Source organism: Helianthus annuus, chromosome 14 (genome assembly GCF_002127325.2).
Source record: "Helianthus annuus cultivar XRQ/B chromosome 14, HanXRQr2.0-SUNRISE, whole genome shotgun sequence".
NCBI classification, from domain to species: Eukaryota; Viridiplantae; Streptophyta; class Magnoliopsida; order Asterales; family Asteraceae; genus Helianthus; species Helianthus annuus.
In genome coordinates, this window is record NC_035446.2 from 166,222,100 (window position 1) to 166,245,063 (window position 22,964).

General features: G+C 33.4%; 3 protein-coding genes across 4 annotated transcripts; 2 read left to right on the forward strand and 1 right to left on the reverse strand.

Moving 5' to 3' along the window:
- The first annotated feature begins 9,621 nt into the window (after positions 1–9,621).
- LOC110904815 (arogenate dehydrogenase 1, chloroplastic) lies at positions 9,622–11,604 on the forward strand. Of its 2 annotated transcripts, XM_022150672.2 has the most exons (7): positions 9,627–9,873; positions 9,951–10,119; positions 10,247–10,402; positions 10,544–10,626; positions 10,958–11,027; positions 11,174–11,248; positions 11,332–11,604. In XM_022150672.2, exons 1-7 carry the CDS (start codon positions 9,722–9,724, stop codon positions 11,410–11,412), a joined length of 786 nt encoding a protein of 261 aa, XP_022006364.1. In that variant the 5' UTR covers positions 9,627–9,721; the 3' UTR covers positions 11,413–11,604. The 2 variants fall into 2 exon arrangements, with proteins under 2 accessions (XP_022006366.1, XP_022006364.1); XM_022150674.2 differs by lacking the exon at positions 10,247–10,402 and having other exon boundaries at positions 9,622–9,873.
- Positions 11,605–13,483: 1,879 nt separating this feature from the next.
- LOC110904813 lies at positions 13,484–16,069 on the forward strand. Its single transcript, XM_022150670.2, has 7 exons — positions 13,484–13,594; positions 13,705–13,827; positions 13,907–14,094; positions 14,169–14,642; positions 14,749–14,826; positions 14,939–15,061; positions 15,836–16,069. Exons 2-6 carry the CDS (start codon positions 13,713–13,715, stop codon positions 15,038–15,040), a joined length of 957 nt encoding a protein of 318 aa, XP_022006362.1. The 5' UTR covers positions 13,484–13,594; positions 13,705–13,712; the 3' UTR covers positions 15,041–15,061; positions 15,836–16,069.
- Positions 16,070–16,073: 4 nt separating this feature from the next.
- On the reverse strand, positions 16,074–19,752 carry LOC110904814 (biotin carboxyl carrier protein of acetyl-CoA carboxylase). The gene is made up of 9 exons (XM_022150671.2): positions 19,519–19,752; positions 18,824–19,006; positions 18,448–18,500; positions 18,299–18,352; positions 17,963–18,226; positions 17,830–17,892; positions 17,093–17,161; positions 16,954–16,999; positions 16,074–16,288 (listed from the first exon to the last, which is right to left on the reverse strand). The coding sequence occupies exons 1-9, from the start codon at positions 19,556–19,558 to the stop codon at positions 16,224–16,226; spliced, it is 837 nt and encodes a 278-aa protein (XP_022006363.1). The 5' UTR covers positions 19,559–19,752; the 3' UTR covers positions 16,074–16,223.
- Between the last annotated feature and the right edge of the window lie 3,212 nt (positions 19,753–22,964).

Below are 22,964 nucleotides of genomic sequence, written 5' to 3' on the forward strand. Positions count from 1 at the left end.
CATCAAACCATGAGTAACAATTGACCTACTGATCTAAAAAATCTATAATATTACTTTGGTCTCTTCCGCGTTATCTTCTTTGTAAAAACTGAACACCGTAACATAGAACATCAATACTAATAATATCTATATAAGAGCGTTGTGAGTATCATTTTGAACTAAGCATATTAAAAAAATTCACACACACACACACACACACACATATATATATATATATATATATATATATATATATAGGGAAAAGATCAAATAGGAAGTTAATGTTCGCTAGGAAAGATAGGAAGCCATAGGATTATGACATGTGGCAAATTTTAAAATAAAGAGAAAGGGTATTTTAGTCAATCCAACTCCTTCTTCTTCCTTTTTCAAAACCCAGTAAATTCAAAAACCCACCATTTTCAAAACCCACCATCTTCAACTATTTCTTCACTTTCTATCTCAATAATCACTACATTATAGTGCGATTTTCATCACCAATCAATGATTCAGAACCCGATCAACATGTTCTTCAGTTTTTTTGAAGAAAACCCAGTTTAATTTCATAAAAAAATCTCGTTTTTTCCGGTGATTTTGGAGATAATCACTCGATTCGTTCGATTCAAGCGTTGATAAGTGTTTCTATCATTCAAATTTTGTCAATTGATGAAGAAATCGGCTTCGATCCATGTAAGAAATTCTTTAATTTCATTTTCATGATCTGGGTTTTTGATTTAGTCATTGCGTTTTACGATCTTTGCGGGGGTCCGGGGGCGGCAGCCCCCGGTAGCGGGGTCCCAGGGGCGGCAGCCCCTGGCGGGGTCCAAGGGGCAGAGCCCCTGGCTGGGGTTGAAAAATTAATTTTCCATAAATTGGCTCATTTAGGTAAAACACATTTTTTAGGTGTTTTCAGTCCATTGCGTTTTAGAATGAGTCATTTTTAAGTGTTTTCTGGCCATTGCGTTTTACATATAAGACATTTCTTTGTGTTTTTGGTGCATTGCGTTTTAGGTAAAACACTTTTTTATGTGTTTTCAGTCCATTACGTTTTAGAAAACAGACATTTTAAGTGTATTCTGGCCATTGCGTTTTACAAATAAGTCATTTCTTTATGTTTTTGGTGCATTGCGTTTTAGGTAAAACACATTTTTATGTGTTTTCTGGCCATTGCGTTTTACAAATAAGTCATTTCTTTGTGTTTTTGGTGCATTGCGTTTTAGAAAAATGTCATTTTTAGGTTTTTTTTTCATTGCGTTTTACGTAACTGGTGGTTTTTCTATTGCGTTTTACGCAACTGGGTTTAAAATTTTTTTTTTAAATATAGCAATAGTATACTCGTTTTAAAGATAAAAAAACGCTCGTTTTTTTGGTGCACTTTTTATAAAAAATAATGTCGTATGAAAGAGTTATTAACGTTTAAAAAATGGGGGAGAATTGGAGGAGAGAGAAACTATTGGCTTGGATTGACTAGAATGCCCTTGAACAAACTCACGCGCCTCTTTTCTTCCTTTCAATTTCCCTGATTTAATCTTAGCCGTTGATTAACTTAATGGATGGTCAAGATCACTTCCTATCCTTCCTAGCCAAATAAACTTCCTATTGTATCTCCATCATATATATATATATATATATATATATATATATATATAGGGAGAAGAACATGCGAGAACCACCTCTTATTGTGAGAACCGCGAGAACCAATGTGAACACACCAAAAATGCCTAAAAATAGCTAAAAATCACACAATTTTTTTTAATATTTTTTATATAAAAATCGCTACTTTTCGAAGCCAAAAAAAAAAAAAAAATTTGGCCACTAAAAGTAGCGATTTGAGCATAAAAAATATTAAAAAAAAAATTTAGATTTTTTTTTGATTCTTTTAGATTTTTTTAGGTTTTTTGAGGGTTTAGTTTTTAGCATTTTAGCTTGGGGGGCGGGGGTTTAGGTTTTTTGGGGGTTTTAGTTTTTAGCATTTAGCTTTTGGGGGGGGGGGTGGTGGGGGGGGGGGGGTTAGGTTTTTTTTTTTTTTTGGGGGGGGGGTGGGGGTTAGTTTTTTTAGTTTTTTTTAAGGTTTTTTTTAGCTATTTTAGGTTGTGTTCACATTGGTTCTCAAGGTTCTCACAATAAAGGTGGTTCTCGCATGATCCCCTCACTATATATATATATATATATATATATATATATAGTAGGATTTGGGTGGAAAGTCTATTTTTCCTAGAAAGTCTAGGAAGGAATAAGAATTGGACATGTGTCATTGAGAGATTTTAAGTAGAAGGGCTATCATGTAATTTCACATTTTAATTTTATTTTTGGAATGTATCTTCATTAACTAAAATTCCATGATTTTCGGAATTTTTATTATTTTCGAATTCAAATCTGAAAGTCAATGTGTTCATTAACTAAAATTCCATGTCACATTACATCGCATATTCCATTGTTCAGAAGATTACTGGAATTTATCAGCATGTTCTTGGTGCTGTGTTTTAACAGTTTATAGGGCTAAAGTCAATTTTTTTTATAGATCCCACAATATAAAGATGGTAAAACACAGGGTATGAATCTGATTGCTGTTAAAAAAACAATTGTATGAATCTGAATGCTAAAACACAACTGTATGAATCTGTTTGCTGTTAAAACACAACTGTATGAATCTGCTTGCTGTTAAAACACATCTGTATGAATCTGGACACAATTGTATGAATCTGAATGCTAAAACACAACTGTATGAATCTGCTTGCTGTTAAAACACATCTGTATGAATCTGCTTGCTGTTAAAACACAACTGTATGAAGCTGTTTGCTGTTAAAACACATCTGTATGAATCTGGATGCTAAAACACAACTGTATGAATCTGCTTGCTGTTAAAACACATCTGTATGAATCTGGATGCTAAACCACAACTGTATGAATCTGTTTGCTGCTAAAACACAACTGTATTAATTTGCTTGCTGTTAAAACACAACGTCAAGAAAACGGAGATGATAAGAACAATATTTGAATGGTGATGATGAACTCGGAGATGGTGGAGATGGAGAAGTGTTTTAATTTGATCCGGTGCTCTCCATCGTTTCTAAAGTTATCTTCTTCCATGATTGTAGTTATTTTTGGTAGGGATTGGGGTTTCCAAGATGGGTTTGGAGAGAGAGAGAGAGGGAAAATCGCTTGAATTTAGGAACTGGGCGGTTATCTAGTTGATTTAAAACACGACCATTGACAAAATTGCCCCTACTCATTTAAAACAATCAATTAATTAAACTCAAATATTACAAGATTGCCATTGATTTAATCTCAACCCTTAAACACACCAATCGGATGGACCAGATCGCTTCCTAGACTTTCTAGGAAAAACACACTTTCCGTGCGAACCCTACTCTCTCTATATATATAGGGTTAGGTTAACGTACAAATGCCTTTATCGTACATTACGTACGCTACAATCTCAGCCGTCAGATCATCTTCCGGCATTGAAATCGCATGTTGTTTTTTTGTAACAATTTTGCATGTTAGTTTTTTAACATGCGATTTCATCAAAAAAAACCACATGCGAAATTGTTACAAAAAACCAACATGCGATTTCATCATGCTATTTTAACACATGCGAATTCACTATATCGTACGTAATGTACGATAAGGAGATTTGTACCATACTCTTTACCTATATATATATATATATTTATATATATATATTACAAAGTTTCTATCATTACTCATACACTACATGGCAGATAAAAGGGTGATGCTCGAGGCAACTAGGTGCCGATCATATAGAAGATGAATTATATCTATTGCATTAAATAAACATTGCTACCAAAAATAAAAAGTTACTGGGTGAAGATAGGGCATGTCACGTTGTCGTCTGTTAATGGAATAAAGCGTAATACACGATTAGAAGAATATAAGAGAAGTACGCGTCACATATGCTGCCTTACGTTTTGAAGAAACACAAGTCAAATCCGATAGGATTAGGAAAATGCTCAATTAGGTATGATCTTCACAAGCTCTAGTTGTTGAACAAATATGCAAAACTAACAACACCGTGAGATTCGTTACAAGAAAGAGAGGTGGGGGGTTTTTCTTGTAACCACCTTCTAGCGTGAGATTAAATATTTGCTATAGAGAAAGAAATAAGTGTAAGTAGGAGTAATAGTAGTGAATGCAGAATGATTACACCTTGAAGGAGTGTGGTACTTATAGCTAGAAGGTTGGAAAAGGATTGGACGAGATGTCGCTATAAAGAATATGCGTTTGGTCCCCTCTGCTCTGAAAGTTAGTGTCTGCAGAGGTGAGAGTACGCCAGCGGGCTTTGATTGGCCACACGTCGCATTCTGAATGTCCTTTTTGCCTAATTTGTATCAAGCGTTAGTGGAGGCTTACGAGGATATGAATCCCCAATGTGTGATTAGCCAAACGTCACTGCCACTTGTGCCTCGTGTCTCCTCTGCAATAACCGATAATGGAGATAACCTAGTACAACGATCCACGGACTATGGTTGGCTACATGTCGCTTACATCTTGTACTGTTTATCTCCTCCGTGCTGGCATATCATCACGTGGCGGGTGACGCCTGCGAGTGACTATTAAGGCAAGTTGGTTGTTTTTTGGTTTAGATATGAGTTTCGCCTGGACCTTCCAAGACTATATCTCTTCACCTTTGTTTGTAAAATTTAATTAAATTAAAACTAGTTCCACATGAAAAATATGTTTGACTCGTTACAAATAAATAAGAATTCCTTTCCAGATATTTAACCCATTTATGTTAATTTTAATTTTTCTGTCACTTGTGTTTGTTAACATTTAAAAAAACTGATTACGCTGCTATGTTTAATTTTTTTCATGATTTTTTTTTGAAAACATGGTCAAAAGGCAGCACTTGCACATGCGACAGTGTCTGTAGGCCATAGTTATGTGTTTAGCCGAGTAGGATTTGCAATTCAAAAGGGGGTGGCGGCGCAGCTTGTTGCCCGTCTACCAACCCATGATTTGTAATTTGCTTGTATGCAGATTTAATAATCCTTAAAATATAAAGCAATAAAACATGGTTGTTTCTATATATAATATTCTTTTATTATAACTTGTAGTGAGTGTTGATAACATGAATCTAACTCATTCTGATATCGGTATTATTGGAATCAATACCAATATTTGTTTTTATCTATGTCCTTTAAGACGTAACTTGACTTTCTTTTTTGGGTTTCCTGGTTTCATTTTACCATTGATCAAATAATCATATGGAGTCCCGGACGATCCGCCTAAAAAGATTGCACATCTTCCAAATCCAAATAACAAATTTTTGGTTGCCCTAAAATTTTCCATTTAAGTGCCTAAAGGCGTCAATGAAAGGCTATCTCACTTGATAAAGGCTTATGCTTCTTAGAAGGAAGGTTTTGTGTTCAATCTCAAACATGGTGTAATATAGGATTTATTGGTGTAATTTAAAGATCTAAACATTGCCATTAAAAAAAAGGTGCCTAAAGGTAAAGGCATCTTGGATCTACGTAACTTAGTAACTTGGTTAGTATATATACAAATGAAACTTATGAGACGCCACGGTTCTCACCGTACTTGCAACTAGTTTAAACTTGATTGTATAAAGTGGCTATATATTTACGGAGCTTGTTAGACTATGTGGTGTGAAGGAGGGTAGTCGTCAAAGAATGCTCCGTCACGTAGGCGTACACGTAAGCGAGTGTGAAGATGGGTCTATATATATATGTGTGTATGTGTGTCTATGTACATGTGTGTATAAAGAAGAGAGAGAGAGAGAGAGGCCCGTCTTGGGCGTCGGAGGCAAGCCGAAAACGACGGGGATAGACCTAGGGGGCGGTGTGCTGGGCGTTGCCGGCCCTAGGCCGCTTCCCATAACAAGCAGTCTTAAGTGACAGATGTCACTTTAACAGAGCTGACACTAGTTAAGATAAACTGTTAACGTTGACACGGTCTTCCGTCACATTTTGAAATTACAGTCGTGTCCATTGAGATTCTTCGTCCTTATCCAAAACTCCAGACACGTCATTGTTTCTGTCCTTTATAACAGCTGAGTTTTTGTCTTTTATCGGTTTATTTTTTATTTAATTTATAAATTATGAAATCACAATCTTAATCTATACTATATAATAAAAGAAACCATTTTAGAGACACTTGTCATCATATTAGGCCATGTCTTATGGATAATTATTGTTTTAGTTTAATATCTTCTAATTAGTCACAGATAACTCTCATACTAAATATTATTTAATTTAATATTTTATGGATAATTATAATTTAGTTTAATCTCTTCTAATTAATCATAGATAACTCTCCTACTAAATATTATTAATGAGTAAACTGTTAAAATGGTCCCTGAGGTTTGGTCACTTTTGCCACTTTAGTCCAAAACTCAAACCTTTTGAATCTAGGTCTCTGCGGTTTGAATTTAGTTGTCATTTTCATCCAAAATCACAATATGGTCAGATTTTTCAGTTAACATTCAGTTTTTTTTTTTTTTTTTTTTTTTTTTTTTTTTTTTTGGTCTTTTTCCTCTCTTTTAATGAAGGGCAAAATGGTTAGATTTTCGATTTTGTTTTTGAATAAAAATGACAACAAAATTGAAACGACATGAGGCCCAGAAGTGGCAAAAATGACCAAACATCAGGGAACCATTTTAGTAGTTTACTCTATTATTAATTTATAAGATATTTTAAATAACCAAATTATTTATCACCAAAACCAAACTTTTTATTAACATATTATTTATTTTTATTTTCATTATTAAAAAATTATTATATCGATTTTATTACATAAATTTTAATAAATTGTATATAACTTTCAATATTACTTTATATATAAACTTAGATTTATTACGGGGTTTTAAATGTAATTTATATTTATCACTCAAATTGCTGATTATTTGCTTCTTGAATAGCATGTTTCACCACTGTTTCTTCTTTTCAATAATCATATCCGTAATCACCATATCTGTCGCGTACCGAGTATATCCATTAGTTTTTTAAAATATAATTTTCTTTATTTGGTATATAAAATTATATTTATTCAAGCCGTGTAATACACGGGGGTTTTTAAAAATGTAACTTTTTTATTATTTGGTATACAATATTCTATTTATTTAACCGTGGTTTTAAAATAACTTTTTTTATTATTTGCTATATAAAATTACATATATTCAACCCGTACAATATGGTTCTTATAAATATAATTTTCTATTACTTAATATTTAAAAATGATATTTATTCAACCCGTGCAATAAAGGAGGTTTTGAAAGATATATGTTTTATTATTTAGTATAAAAAATTCATTTATTCAACCCGTACACTATGGTTCTTATATATATAATTTTTTATTACCTAATATGATATTTATTCAACCGTGCAATAAAGAAGGTTGTTAAAGATATATTGTTTTATTATTTAGTATATAAAATTCATTTATTCAACCCGTGTAATACACGGGGCATAACCTAGTAAAATTCTTAAAAGAATCGATCACATGTTTGGAAAAAGTTAATTTAAACGTTTTTTAGTTTAGAATTTTTCAAAGAACACTTTAAGATATTTATTGGACTTGTTTGATAGTGTACTTGGGCTTCTGAAATCCAACTTTGCAGGTTAGTGGCCCGTGTTTAGGTTAGTGGCCCATGTTTAGGTTACTTATTTCATTGTTCGTTTGTTTTGTAAGCCTTTAAGAAAGGTCTCATTTGTTTTATGAAGGTGATCAGAAAATTAACAAAAAATTGTACATGTTCTCTAATGTTTTTGGGAAACTAGTTATCTCGAATCGGCTATCTATAAGTTTTCTTTAAGAAAATGGAAGCCAACCCCGACTTTAATTGAATATGGACTTGACAACCATGACTTCATTGAATCGGTAATTGCCAACGAGTCACTGAATTTGCTTTTGTCAAGTGTAATTTCTAGTAAAGTTGCGGCTGGCAAGTACAATTTCCAATTTATTATAGACAACATTCGTTTTATTATAATCGAGGCTTTCGACATCGGATTGAACAATTTAGTTTTTATAAGTTTAAACTAAACATTTACATGGATAGTTTTGTTTAAGTGATCTTAAACAAAACATTATAACTCAAATACAAATAGACCAACTTTAAGCTATATCTTATTGGGGGAAAGTTCAAATGAAAACCACTAGTTATTGTGAAAACTCGAAAACTAATTAAAAAAAGCCAAAAAAACATACAAAATTTTTTTTTTATTTTTTTTTGCAATCAAAATTTCGCAGGTTTTTTAATATAAAAAAAAATTTTTCAAAAAAAAAAAAAAAAAAAAATTTGTGTAGTGCACATGTGTAATACTGCACATATGTATGTGTACTACACATGTGTATTATTACACATGTGCACTACACAAATTTTTTTTTTTTTTGAAAAAAAGTCTTTTTTTTATATATAAAAACTAGCGATTTTTATAAAAAAAAATTGAAAAAAAAAAATTTTTGTGTGTCTTTTAGGCTTTTTTTAGTTAGTTTTCGAGTTTTCACAATAAAAGTGGTTTTCATTTGAACCATCCCCTATCTTATTGTTGACAAAAACATATTGTTAAAAAAGCTATGCTCATAATGTTTTATAAAAAAGTGTGTTTTTTCTTCTTCTAATTGGTAAAAAAGTAAGGAAATTTGTCAAATTCAAGAAAATAATCTTCCTTTTTTTGGTGAAAGTAGTTAAATTATTAATAAAAGAAAAACATATTAAGTACATTTCATAAATAAAATATATCTCTAAAAATGCTTCATATTTAAAAATTCTAGTTATTTTAACAGCAAAAAATTAATTAATATTTTTTTGAAAGATGATGCTTCTCCAAGGCTCGAACCATTAATCTATAAAGACGCTCTATTTTAACTCCAATGGTTTTTCTACACACAACCTCCCACCGAATTGGTTTTAATAAAAACCTAGATCTCTTCCATGTAATATTTTCCTAAAGTTACCTTGATACCGTAGTGTTAGCATGAGAAAATAGTACCAGGTACCGGTACTGAACTGGTACCGAATTTATCGAACCGTAATATTTTCAATATCAACTTTTGACATTTTCGGAATCGTACCGGTATTTACTAGGTTTTATCTTCAAATACCGGTATCAATACCGAACCGTATCGAGTATGTTCAGACCATCCGTACTCGAGCGTGTTTTGGGCGTTTTTTTTGTCAAATCTCGCCCAATTACGCCCCCATACGCTCCCCTGGGCGTTTTTGAAGCAAAAATTGCATTTGGCGTGATATTTTCCACGCCCTTGCTCCCATTTGTTGTCCAATCACCCTTCATCATCCTATTCTTTGTCCAATAAGATTTTTTAATAGTTTTTGTGTTATTTAATTATATTACATCTCCATTTAACATAATGCCTCACATCTCCACTAAACCCAATTTAGAAAATGCTCCATAATACCTCATTGCTGACTGGGCTGCCACATGGCGCAAAACGCCCAAAGGTAAAGACATTACCACTACACATGGTCTCAATACCGATACCGGTATCCGTTTTTAAGGTTCGGTACAGGTTCCAATTCGATACCGGTAGTGTTCCCGTTTTTAGAAAAGAAAAAAAACGAAACGAAACTTTGTTGTCTTAAATACATTCAACGTATTCAAATTCGATACCGGTATCCGTTTTCAAGCACGCCACCATTCCTAATTTAGCTGTCCTAATCTAGACCGTTGATTTCAATCCAACACATCAACATATCATCTCCCACCTCACCCCGCCGTTTGAATCACCACTTCTCACGGTCATGGATACCTCAAAAAAACCATTAAACATAGGAATCATAGGATTCGGTCCCTTTTCTCAGTTTTTGACAAAAACTATGATCAAACAAGGCCATGTTGTCAGGGCAACTTCAAGGTCAGATTACTCTGCCCATCTGGGTGCCAATTTTTTTAGGTATGTACAACACTTATCTGCATAATGTACATGTCATCAATGCATGATGTTAGTTATATTTTTGTATTGCTGTGAAGGGATATGGAAGAGTTTATGGGATTAGAGCATGATGTGATCATGATATGCACATCAATATTGTCTGTTTCTGAGGTTGTTAAGTCTATCCCATTTCATTGCCTCAAAAAACCAACTTTGTTTGCTGATGTGCTCTCTGTTAAAGAGCACCCTAGACAAATTCTCCTGCAGGTGACTAATTAATAATTTAATTTAGAATTAGTGATTTAAAAATTGAAACAGTGTTAATTCAAGTTTTAAGGTAGTTGGTGTTACTGTTATTGTAGATTTGTAGTACTAATATGTTTGTGAAACTAAGGAAGTTCCTGAGGACTCGGATGTGGTGTGTACTCATCCTATGTTCGGGCCGGAAAGCGGGAAAAACGGGTGGAACGGTCTGAACTTTATGTATGAGAGGGTTAGAGTAAGGGATGAAGATTTATGCTCGTCTTTTCTTAATATTTTTGAATCCGAGGTAGACGTTTTTTTTTTTTTTAATTTTTCACTACCATTCAAACATGAATCATACAGTGTTTATTTTTCGTTTTTGACGCGTTAGATGACTTAGATCATACTTTTTTATTGTAAATAATTGTTTGATTAAAATTAAATTCAGGGGTGCAAAATGATAGAAATGAGTTGTGAAGAGCATGACAGATTAGCTGCTCAAAGTCAATTTGTTACTCACACAATAGGCAGGTACACAAGTTCTTAAACTCCACCTTCGGGCTGGGTCAAACATGTACGGGAACGGGTCAAATGTGTAATTTTATAACCCGATACATTATTATCCAATTTTTTTTACATAATAAGTAATTAGCATGTTAGTTGTGATATTTGGAATCAACTTATATTGAAAGTAATATGATACTTTATATAAAATGATTTAGAAAGTTTTTGGCACTAAGAAAGAATACACTTAATACTACTTTTGATATGATTTGACCGACCCAACATATACAAAGAGGTCGAAAATAACTGTCACCTCTAAAGAAAAAAGTATGGAATCAGGTTGTTATCGTTTTTACAGGATTTTATCAGAAATGCAGATTACAAACACAGCAATAGACACAAAGGGATTTGAAAAGCTGGTTCAAGTGGTATGGTCAATCTTAATATATAATTTCAATACATTATAGCTATGTTACTGAAATAGAACTACAGAAGGCAAGACATAACAGAAAAAAAAAAGAGAAAATTATGTATAATAAATGTGACACGATTAACATGAGATGGCCACACGCAGAAAGAGAACACAGCGAATGATAGTATGGATCTCTATAGCGGGCTGTTCATACACAACAGGTTTGCCAAACAGCAGGTATTAATTAAACATTGTATATCTAGTGTTGTGACAGATTTTTAAATTATGGGACTTGAACGTGTGATACGTGGATTGCATAGATGGAGAATTTAGAAAGTGCGCTTGAGAGAGTGAAGGGGTCACTAGAAGCAAGGATGAAAAAGGAAGATGGACACAAGTGAGGACAATGGATTCAGATCAGATGTGTAACCTTCTGTTTGGTAGATTTGATCAGATATAAGTGCTGTATTTACCTTTAATAACTTATAGTAGAAACCTCAATGCTAGAGCAGGCGCCCCTTGGCCCTGTTTGATTTTTTTAGATATTCGGATATCAGAAGTTTAATAATGTTTTCAGTATCAGTGATAGCTCATTTTTATGTCAGCAGAACACAAAAGGTAGGTTGTGAGGGCAACTGGCCATTTCAACCAAGTTTCTTGTGAAAAAGGCCAATCTGGGTTAGGGTTTTATACAATTTGTTACTCTACTAGTGAGCTAATCGGGACGGTGAACTCAGGGAGATAATTTTCCATCAATTTCTGTACGAAACTCATATAGCATGGACTGTAAATTGAAGTGCATGTTACCGGTAGGAGTAGGAACTGATCATTTGTGCCACCAACTATAGCATGTTTACGCAAACATGTCTGTAGTTCTTCCCTTGATTGGTTTAGGGAGAAGGACAACGCAACCAACCAGTGGATGCCGGTTTTTGAAGATGGGGTGTATATGATATTTAGGGTGGAGGGAGTGGTTACCTATTCCAAATAGTTAAACCCCTAATTCACCCAATCACACATTGCCGTGTCAATTCACCTAAATAAGTTACCTAATGCTCAAAAACGTTGGCGGTGGTTTACCTAATGCGGTTTAGGTAAACTATTTAAAAAAAATGTGTGATTGGGTGAGAAGGAATGAACCCCACCACACACCAATCTCTCCCCCCTCCCTCCCTCTCACCGAATCGGTGAAGGATCACCGAACAAGCTTTGCAAAATCGGTAAACTTGTGGTTGGCGGTGGTTTACCGCACATTACCGACCTCCACTCCGTAAGCCCTTAGAATTTTGTTTGGAAAAAAGGCTTCATCGCATAAATTTATGTAAATTCTATTGTTTTTACAGTAGCAGTTCTTTTTATTTTTACCCAAAACAGCATCTATGGTCAGTTGAAATGGGTGGATGTGTATTTGAGATTTCATTGGCATTAGTGCATTAGAAACCATTTTCTTTGTTTTATGTATTAGGCTGACTTTTTCACTTATACATTAGCATCGCTTTTAAACTGTTAATGAATTTGTGAATAAGAAGCAGTTCACAATAATATAGTGATATTAATTATAATAAATCATCAGAAGTTACAACATGTAAATTATTTATAATTCACTCGATTTGTTATGTATTAATAATGTACTAGTCACACGGGTAGGTTTAATAACGATCGAAATTAAATACTAAAAAACATATTATAATATATCATTTAAATTGTTTGCGTTTAGTTACATATCTTTATAAAACAATGTTAAAGACAGTATGTGTTAGGACATAAAAATTTCATTACTATGTTACGAAAAAAATTATTAGTTCAGGTTTGATATAGAAATAAGCTAAGTAATTGATAATATGTTGTCTAAAATGAAAGCATGATCTAATTTTATGTTGTCTAATAATTAAAACATGACCTTAATTTTTTTTTTTTTTTTTGACACATTGTTAGTGTACAATTCAGTAAAGGCCCAATGTTATTGTACAATTCAGCATGATCTAATTAAATGGACTATTCAATTTGGGGTGGGGTTTAAATAACTAAATGTTATTGAACAATTCAATAAAGTCCCATATATTTGATCCAATTAACTTTAAGAATGAGTCACACTTTCAAGGCCCATTAGAACCCTTATATAAAATACGGTAATAGCCTTAAATCCTAATCGGTCATTTACATCTTCGTAATTCAAATTGCGACAACGAAACGATCGGGACACTTAATTCAAATTGAACAATTCAATAAAGACCATATATTTGATTCAATTAACTTTAATAACATAGACCATGAATTTATTAGTTATACGAATATAGAAAACTACAAACACCTGTAATACAAAAAAACCACAGTCACCATTCACAAAACAAGAAAAACTGGGTACCAAAAGATGCCAAAAATACTAAAACAGTCAAAACACATCCCTTTCACTTTTTTTTTCTTTCAGTTGTTTGCAGCAGTAATATGGCGGTTCCATTTACAGGCTGGGTCCCACTTTCAAATACGCAAAAAAAAAAACAGCTATTCTTCATACTTTCAGTCAATTCTCTGTTCATCTAACAACACTTACACTCACACATTTCCGCCATTGAAGCAAACAAGGTTTTCTCCTCTCTTCTTTAACTAGATTATTTCATATTTCTGAACCAGTTTGATCTTATTTTCTACTTTAATTTTGTTCCATTGGACAAACTTGAATTCGGCCACAAAAGCCGCCTCCATGTCTTCCAATCACAGTGCACCCGCGAGAAACTTGAGAAAAACCGATCTTGGTGCTGTTATTTTCGGAGCTACACACCACACAATCAATGAATGTCTTTCTCGTCATTTGTTCGGTTAGTTGATTATTGATTATTCTCACTATATCTTTTGCTCATGAAGAACTTTGATAAGTATTTGCCCTTTCTATAACAGGCTTGCCAGAGGGTCACTATTCATACATAAAGAACATCAAACAAGGGCTTGTCCTATTTCTTTTCAATTACAGTGATCGCAAACTTCATGGGATATTTGAGGCTGCAGGTCCCGGTCAACTAAACATTGACCAGTATGCATGGGTCACTAATGAAGAAAACACCGGATACACTAGGTATCCTGCACAGGTATTGTAATGTAGTGGCTTTGTTTTTATCTCACACACATACTCATATATATTATTATGCGGTTTGCATTCAAGGTCAAGATCTGTATCAGAAAGTTATGTCATCCGTTGTGTGAAGAACAATTTCAACACATTATTGCGCATAACTACTATGAGAGTAAACACTTCCATTTTGAGTTGGATCGTGATCAAACCGGCAAGCTAGTGTCATTATTTACATCGTCGCCAATGAATTCTAGTTTTTCAACAAAGTGGAACAATCTTTACTCCTGTTTGCCCGCAACTCCCAAACGACAAGAATACAACGCTCATGTATCACTAGAAGTGACCAATCTAAGGCAGCCTGAGAACCCGAACCAGACCTCGAAAGTTTCATATGCTTCGGTTCTTAGCAGAACTAATACTACTATTGCGCATCCGTCTAAAAAATGTGAAGTTGAACATGGTCAAACCTCGTACTTGAGTGGTCAACAGACTCAGATTGAGGAAAATCATGAGAAAGACGATTCTTTAGAGACTTCCACTAATCTACAACCATTGGTGGCTAAGGTAAGATTATGTTTTCAACGCTTATCTCTCCAAGCAATTTTTCTATTTTTCGTTTGATTTTTTTTTTTTTTTTTACTAATTGAGATTTTATGGCGATCGTGTGAAGTTAATACAAGAATTTGAAGTGATGAAAGGATATGAAATGAAGCAGAATGTGAAAATCAGTAGGCTAGAGCAAGAATTGGTACAATCTTTAATCTCATTATATCTATTTACATCGTTATTAGATTGCTTACGAATTACGATTATAAGATTATTGCATTGGTTGTGTTAAATTATGTCATGTGGCTACTTAGGATACATCAAAACAGGAAATTCAGCAGCTTAGAAGCCGAGTTGGTTTTTTGGAATCGGTATCAAGCTCGATTGCAGACCTTGTCAAACTTGTCGATAGCTAGGATACATCAAGATCTAATGAGGTTTTGGACATTGCATAAATACAACTAGGGCTGTAAACGAACCGAACGAACATGAACGAGACCTTGTTCGTGTTCGTTCGTTAAGGAAATAAATGTGTTCACGAACGGTTCATGAACACTTATCGAACGAGATTTTATATTCGTGTTCGTTCATTAAGGAAATGAGCGTGTTCACGAACGGTTCACGAACACAAACACAAATAAATTTGGCGAACGCGATGAAGGATAAAGGTGGATGGCCCAGATAGTAGCACTAGAACTTAAATCCCTTATTGTAGAACGGAGGTAGACCATATTCGTCGATGAAAATAATGAGAAAAGAAAGGGAAATGGTGCATAAACAAGGTGAAAGAGGGTTTCCTAGTTTAATTGTTAGGGTAATGATATAAATAAAAGTTTAATAGTATAAAAAGTATAGATAAAATATATGAAAGTATAAAAATCTTTAATTAAAACACGAACATACGAACATAAACGAACGCAAATGAACGAATCTTCACGAACACCTTACCGAACGTTCACGAACACTATTGAACGAACGAGACCTTTGTTCGTGTTCGTTCATTTAACTAATCGAACGGAATTTCTTGTTCATGTTCGTTCGTTTATTAAACGAACGAACATAAACGAACTTCCCGCCGAACGGTTCATGAACTGTTCGCTGAACGTTCGGTTCGTTTACAACCCTAAATACAACTTTTTTTTTTTTTTTCTAATTTAGTGTTTTTTTTTTGTTTATTTTTTAGCTAACGTTTTCCGTCAATCTTTTGGCAGGTTGAATGCTATAGAAGGGAAGTTGGAGGGATGTGGTTGTTAATATGAAAGCAATTGGAAAAAAAGGGTCATTGATTGAGTTTTTGTTAGTACATTACTCAATTGAAAAAATATTGCCTTAGTTCTGTTATTTCTATTTTTTAAGTCTTGATCTGGTTATCTTGTAACTGGAATATATCTTTTTGGAACTACCTTGCTGTATAAATCTAATCCAAAACGAAAACTTTGATACGACGAATGGTGTACAAGGAAATATATATAAAGCAAATAACCGATATTAATATATTATCATAGGTGATATACATAAACATAGCTAATTACATGAACGATTGTTTTCCACAAGTTCTACCTGTTTAACGTAAGCTCAAATTCTTCAACGGCGATCATTTTACAGGACAATATCATGAAACGAGGGCAAAATCGCGATAAGGGGATCTCCATAACCAACAGCCTCTGCGTGATCACATATACAGTCATTAAATTTAAAAAACAAGTATAAATTTAGATAATTCACTTGGGATATAATCCGTTAAAAATCGAAAAATCTCCAATTTTAGAAACTTAACATTTTACAACCACCTACTTGCCCCACCGTAAACCATAAAAAGATGAGAAAATCACGAAAGCAAGTCGGTTTTCTGAATGTGTTTTAAATATTTGTTTATGTTCTCATGCACACACAATATATGAATCTATACGCGATATGGTGTCGCGTATCACATTAGTTTAAGTCACCATTGAAGATAAAGAGTCTTCTATGTCATGGCTAAATGAGCAGCTTGTTTCGAATATAGTCATGCATGCAAGTATACCACACATGAGAAAATGACTATTTGTTTGCGATTTCTTATAATTAATTATCCGCCAAAAACTTCTTCACCAAAAATTTTATATATACGAATCTTGTAGTGATTTTTATTGAACTTGCTAAAAACGAATATGCTATTTTCATTGTAGGCGTCTCACAATGGAAAGTATTGCATTCTTTTTCCGTTTTTATTTTGAATGGATGGAGTATGTCATTATCATAGGTGTATATGCGTTAGGAACTGCCGAGGTTTTCTATGCAGGTAAAGAACAACGTCTTGAAAATTAAAGGGAAAAAACCATAATCATACCTCCATCATTAACTAGGAACTTTATGACTTCTCCGTCCACATCCGACTGTATAACGATATTTTAAAAGCCAAAGAGTTATTAGATTCAAAATAGAAAATTTGTTTCTTTAAGAGCAGAAAATTAGCGACCGCATCTCACCTTTACAGGAAGTTCAGTGCCAAACTGGTCCAAGTAGCATATCGTTTGTCCTTCTTTAATCACACTACCCTGTTTATAAATTAACAAAGAATAAATTACAAAAATCGTCAAATCGTCCTTTATGTATGTCACTTATTGCAAAATGTGTCCTTTGTCTTTAATAATTACAGAAAACATACTTGATGTTTGCAAACCCTTGCAAGTTATGTCCTTTAGCCCTGACTCAGTTATTTTTTGTGGTTAAATCTGACCAAATAGACCCCACGTGAGGGTATTTTGGTCATTTTACTCTCACGTGGGGTCCATTTGGTCAGATCTAACCACAAAAATACCCTCATGTGGGGTCCATTTGATCAGATTTAACCACAAAAATTAACTAAGTTAGGGCTAAAGGACATAACTTGCAAGGGTTTGCAAACATCAAGTACGTTTTCTGTAATTATTGAAGACAAAGGACACAGTTTGCAATAAGTGACATATATAAAGGACGATTTTTGTAATTTACTCATTAACAAAAAAAATCACCTAAATCATAAGCAAAACATTACATAGCTTGCCAATTTCAGAGTCGTTTCCTAAATAAATATACTTTATTACTTATTAGTCCACATATATAGATATGGATTCGTTTTTTTAACGTTACATTTTGTATGCCATTGATAAAGGAAATAAAATGGAAAAATGCAATATGAAGTACACAAATGAATTGGAATGCGTTGGTTCGTTCGATAGGTTACCTCTTTACAAACAGGTGGCTGCCTCTTGCCTTTGAATGTCCGTCCCTTACGGAATGATCCAACCTGGTAAACAAAATGACGTTTGAAATAAATTGCTGCGAAAGTAAATTATATAATTTGGGCTTATATATACCGTTGGACATGATATAAAAACATGTCCACTAGCACCAGAAGCTTCCAGTGCTGCTAATTTGTTCGACTTGTTAAAGCTTGCATTTGTAAACGGATTTGCAGTTGCTTTTTCGGAAGCGGTGGGTGAGTCAGCAGGAGTAGATCCGGTCATTGGTTTACTTGGAATCGGTGGTGGTTCGGTAGGTGAAACGACAAGCGTGTGGGCTTCTGCTTCTGCTTCTGTTGATTGAATGTTCCGCTTAAGATGCATTTCAAAATCCCCAATCTATGTAAAATGAAACAGATTAAATAATCACGACGTTTAATTGGATATTAAGGTATCAGACTATACGTGTACCTTTATCTTCAGCTCAGCAATCTGTGTCTCATCACAGACTCCAACGACAAGCTCCTGATATTTATTAACATTAAAAAAGAATGTTAATGAAAATAAAATATGGTTTGTAAGCTCCGATTTGGTGTTTGTCAAAGCTCGACTGAACTCACCTCAAAACCACTAGGAAAAGTTGCACGTCGAGAAAAACTTTTCTCTGATGGGCCTTCAAAATGAAAACGGCAAAATAATCAAAGCATGGAATAGAGAGCAATATGTAACAAATTCAGTATAACCGGTTAATTAACGTAAAATCTATTTTAAGGGAAACTAAAAGTAATTATGGAAACAAGATCATATCCATATCAAGAAACATGAAACCATCATGGTTTACATTTTTTTGAACGGCAAATTTGGATCACTGACGCACCACTGGAGTATCATCGTGCCACCAGCAGAACCACCCGATCATATCCATCTCCACTAGGCAATAATGCCTATACACCAATTCAGGAAGAAACCTAATAAATATAGGAACTAATCACTCACCCTTAGACTCCTCAATAACAACATTGTCGGATTTCTTCTCACATGACACAACAATTCCCGCTCGCTTTTTTGGAGAAGAAACAAGCTCCCTACCAAATGTTGGAACATGAGATTTGGTTGATGTGAGCCATTTGGCATTATGCATCCGAACTACTGCAGGTTTTGCAGCTTCAGAACCAGAATCTGCAATCATAACATGACCAATATCAACTTAAGCATGCTAAATGTATCAGTAGCATATGCATATGCATAAGTAACTGATTGTGCCACGTGTCATAATTATGTGAGCCCAAAATACATTTTCCGGCTTCTCTTATTTCACCCCATTCATAATTTATTTCTTAATTTAAAAAAAGTTAATTATGCCTGACTTCAATTATATCTTCGGTTCAAAATATCGTTTTCTGAATCTTGATTATTAACTATTTAATATTTCATTTATTCAACGTATATAATACACCGGATTCTACGAAAAAAGAAACAGGAAAGCGAATTTCATATAAAATTAATTAACAGAAGCTGTGCCAACATTCAGCTAAAAAAAATAAAGCATTTAATTCAAACAGCTTATAATGGATGTGTATTTAAGAAAACAAAATGTTAAATCATATGATATTCATACTGTTACAAAAAGCAGTAATAAGATAGAACTAAGAAATTAATATATAAAGAAATAGAAAGAGGAATATTATTACGATGGAAAGTGCATAAATAAGCTGCTGCTGATTCGGCCATAGAATTGAAGTATGAAGAAACGATGGATGGGTGTTGAGTTGAGTTGAGTTGAGAAAGGGGTAGGAAGGATTTATGGGTTGTTGTTACTCCTCGTAATGTCCGCCCTCATCATCATCATCACTCCTTTTGGTTTGGTTTGGTTATGGCGTGTCAGTAGTAGTGGGGTTTCTCATTTGTCTCTGATTTGATTTCACTAAAACTTTTTTTAATTATTTGACTTAATTTGAAATATCGACAAAATTCTCCGGAACCACAAGTTGTTACCGACAACAACAATAGGAAACTATTTGACAAAACACAAGTCATTTTTTAACATTATATCAATTTTTACTTATTGACTGAGAAGCGAGAAATGTGTGACTCGTGAACTTATACCAAATTTACCATAATTTTTATTAAAAATACAATATGTTCAATTTAAATATAAAAAACTGTGTGAAAACAAATATTTTACCGGTTTATTAGACACTAATGTTATCATATTTAGGGATGTTTAAATCGTTCGCCGCTCGTTCGAAAATTGCTCGGAAAATGCCCGTTCGATTTGACGCTCGGTTCTAAACGAGCCGCTCTGTTTGGTTCGGTTTGTCAACGAGCTAAGCATGAGCAAAGGTCCGCTCGGCTCGGTTCGGCTCGGCTCGAATTCTTATTTTAATTAGTGTATATATACATATACATATATAAACATGTATATACAATACACAAATATAAATTACACACACCTATATATATATACACTTACACATACAGGGTAGGGATCCTAAGAGAAGTCCACCCTATTTGAGAAACTTGAGAAACATTCTGGACCACACATTTTCCTAAGTTTCTCATAATATACACATATGTATATAGTCAATTTTAAACTATACATATGTGTATATTACGAAAAGCTTAGGGAAAATGTGTGGTCCAGAATGCTTCTCATGTAATATTCATAAGTTTAATATAATAGTAAGAGTGATGACTAAAAGAAAATATAAGTATGTTATCGTACCACTTATTTAAATTATTTTCATAAAATGCCAACTATTATTAATTATTATATAGAGTTACATCACATGTCTTAGTTTTTATAACCAATAATACATATAGTTAATGAAAATATTAATTTATGTAAGTGGATATTTTAGCAATATATTAGATGACATCTATACTATATAATAAAAGAAACTTAATTTTGGACACGTGTCATTCATTGAAGATGTCTATATTTGTAATTTCCTACTTTTTCATACTTAATATTATTATTTACCAAATTAATATTTTTTTAGTTAGTTTACCCTTATCTCTTATTTTTTGAAAAAAAAAAGATATCAATCTTTTCTAATTAATTATAGATAATCCTCTTATTAAATATTATTTAGTTTAATATCTTATGGATAATTATTATTTAGTTTAATCTTTTTCTCATTTATAATATTATTTAGAGAAAATTGCGATTTAGCCAAAAAAGAATTTTTTAACATCTAAGCCCCCAACTTTTTTTTTCCTAACCCTTTTGGCCTCTAATACTAACCCCATCCATTAAATGTTAGGGGCCAAAAGGTTTAAAAAAAGACGTTAGGGGCAAAAAGGTTAGGAAAAAAAGACGTTGGGGGCTTAGATGTTAAAAAAATTCTTAAGAGAAAATTACGATTTAGGCCCCTATAGTTATATCACTTTTACCCTTTTAGCCCCAAAAATCCATTAACTGTTAGGGACCAAAAGGGTTAAAAAAAAGACGTTAGAGGCAAAAAATGTTAGAAAAAAAGACGTTTGTGGCTTAGATGTTCAAAAAAATCTTTTTTGAGCTAAAATGGTAAAAGTGATATAACAAAGGGCTCAGAATCGTAATTTTATTATTTGATGTATAAAATTAGATTTATTCGATTCGTACAATACACGAGATTTTTTAAGGATATATATATTTTATTATTTATTACAGAAAATTACATTTATTCAAACCGTATAATACGCAAAATTTTAAAGATGTATTTTTTTTATTATTTGGTATATAAAATTACATTATTCAACCCGTGTAATAAATGGAGTTTTTTTAAAGATGTATTATTTTATTATTTGGTAAACAATATTACATTTATTCAACTCGTGTAATACACGTGATTTTAAAGATATAACTTTTTTTATTTTGTATATAAAATTACATTTATTCAACCTGTACGATATTGTTCTTATAAATATAACTTTTTATTATTTAATATATAAAATTATATTTGCTCAACTTGTGCAACAAAGAATGTTTTTAAAGATATATTATTTTATTATTTAGTATATAAAACTTATTTATTCAACCCGTGTATTACACAGGGTTATAACCTAGTTGAACTATATAATAATAGAAGATATCTTTGAATTCCAAAGTCTTTCATCTACATATCTAATTCTGTTTCGTTAAGCCGCATTTCTTGTGCTTTAGCCCTTATCCCAGATTTTTTTTTTCTTAACTCAAACGAACCGACCCGACCGGTATTTATGGATGACTACTCAATCATTCAACCGATTTATACTAGATCAGACTCCTCCTTTGTCAACGAAACCCAGAATATCATCAGCAGCCATCATGCCCACGATATCCGGTTGTCACCATATATTCCAACATCCGAAGCCTTCGAGCTGCAACCAATTGCGTTCAACGACCTTGACACCCTCCGCACAACCATCACAACTTCTCGCCTCTGCAATCGGACCTTCAACTCACGATTCAGCCGACATGAATCATCATTGCCGCCCACCTTAGTTCCGTTCCGTATGACCGTCCTGGTGTGTCTCTAATTAGTTCCGTTCTTCTGTTAAGGTAATAAGTTAAACCCTGGTCCAATTCGTATTCGTATACAGAAGTTAAGTTCTGGTTTGTTGTATTGGATTCCCGGCGACTAGATCGTAAATCTGATCCTTTGTGTTGCTTTTGATATAGTTATATGCTTAAGGAGTTACATATGCAAAATCTAAACATAACTGGCCAATAGTTTATTATTTGATATTTGACTTAATCATTTTGTTTTTCTTTATATATACATGCATGCACACGCATGAAACTACTTTTAACATAAAATAGATTTTAAGTTCATGAAATAAGTACAGCTAAATAGGGTATATTTTTACTGTTGGTATTTTAATGTTTTGTTTAATAGAGAGGTTCAAGGAACCTTGAAGCCTAAAGTCAGTTTACAAAATTAGTTGTTTTAAATATTTAGGCTGAACGGGGTGTAAGCGGCAACCCCATGCGGGGACTGTTTTTGCCGAGCGGTAATGCACCGCCATTCATGCGGTTACCCATTTCGGTGAGGCGGTTTGGGTGGTCAGTCACCGAACAAGAGAGAGAGAGATGGTGGGCCCCATGGCTGTAACAACCAATCAATATTTTGTTTTTTTTTTTTAATAAAAAAACAACTCCCCTAAGAGGGGT

Coding starts and splice junctions, on each gene's coding strand:
- LOC110904815 (XM_022150672.2), top strand. CDS start 9,722: ATGGATACCTCAAAAAAACCATTAAACATAGGAATCATAGGATTCGGT. Junction 10,403..10,543: donor TTAATATTTTTGAATCCGAG/GTAGACGTTTTT, acceptor AATTAAATTCAG/GGGTGCAAAATGATAGAAAT. Junction 11,249..11,331: donor ACAGGTTTGCCAAACAGCAG/GTATTAATTAAA, acceptor TGGATTGCATAG/ATGGAGAATTTAGAAAGTGC.
- LOC110904813 (XM_022150670.2), top strand. CDS start 13,713: ATGTCTTCCAATCACAGTGCACCCGCGAGAAACTTGAGAAAAACCGAT. Junction 13,828..13,906: donor TCTTTCTCGTCATTTGTTCG/GTTAGTTGATTA, acceptor TTTCTATAACAG/GCTTGCCAGAGGGTCACTAT. Junction 14,095..14,168: donor ACACTAGGTATCCTGCACAG/GTATTGTAATGT, acceptor TTTGCATTCAAG/GTCAAGATCTGTATCAGAAA.
- LOC110904814 (XM_022150671.2), bottom strand. CDS start 19,558: ATGGCCGAATCAGCAGCAGCTTATTTATGCACTTTCCATC. Junction 18,353..18,447: donor CTTTTCCTAGTGGTTTTGAG/GTGAGTTCAGTC, acceptor AATAAATATCAG/GAGCTTGTCGTTGGAGTCTG. Junction 16,289..16,953: donor GTTCCTAGTTAATGATGGAG/GTATGATTATGG, acceptor GTGATCACGCAG/AGGCTGTTGGTTATGGAGAT.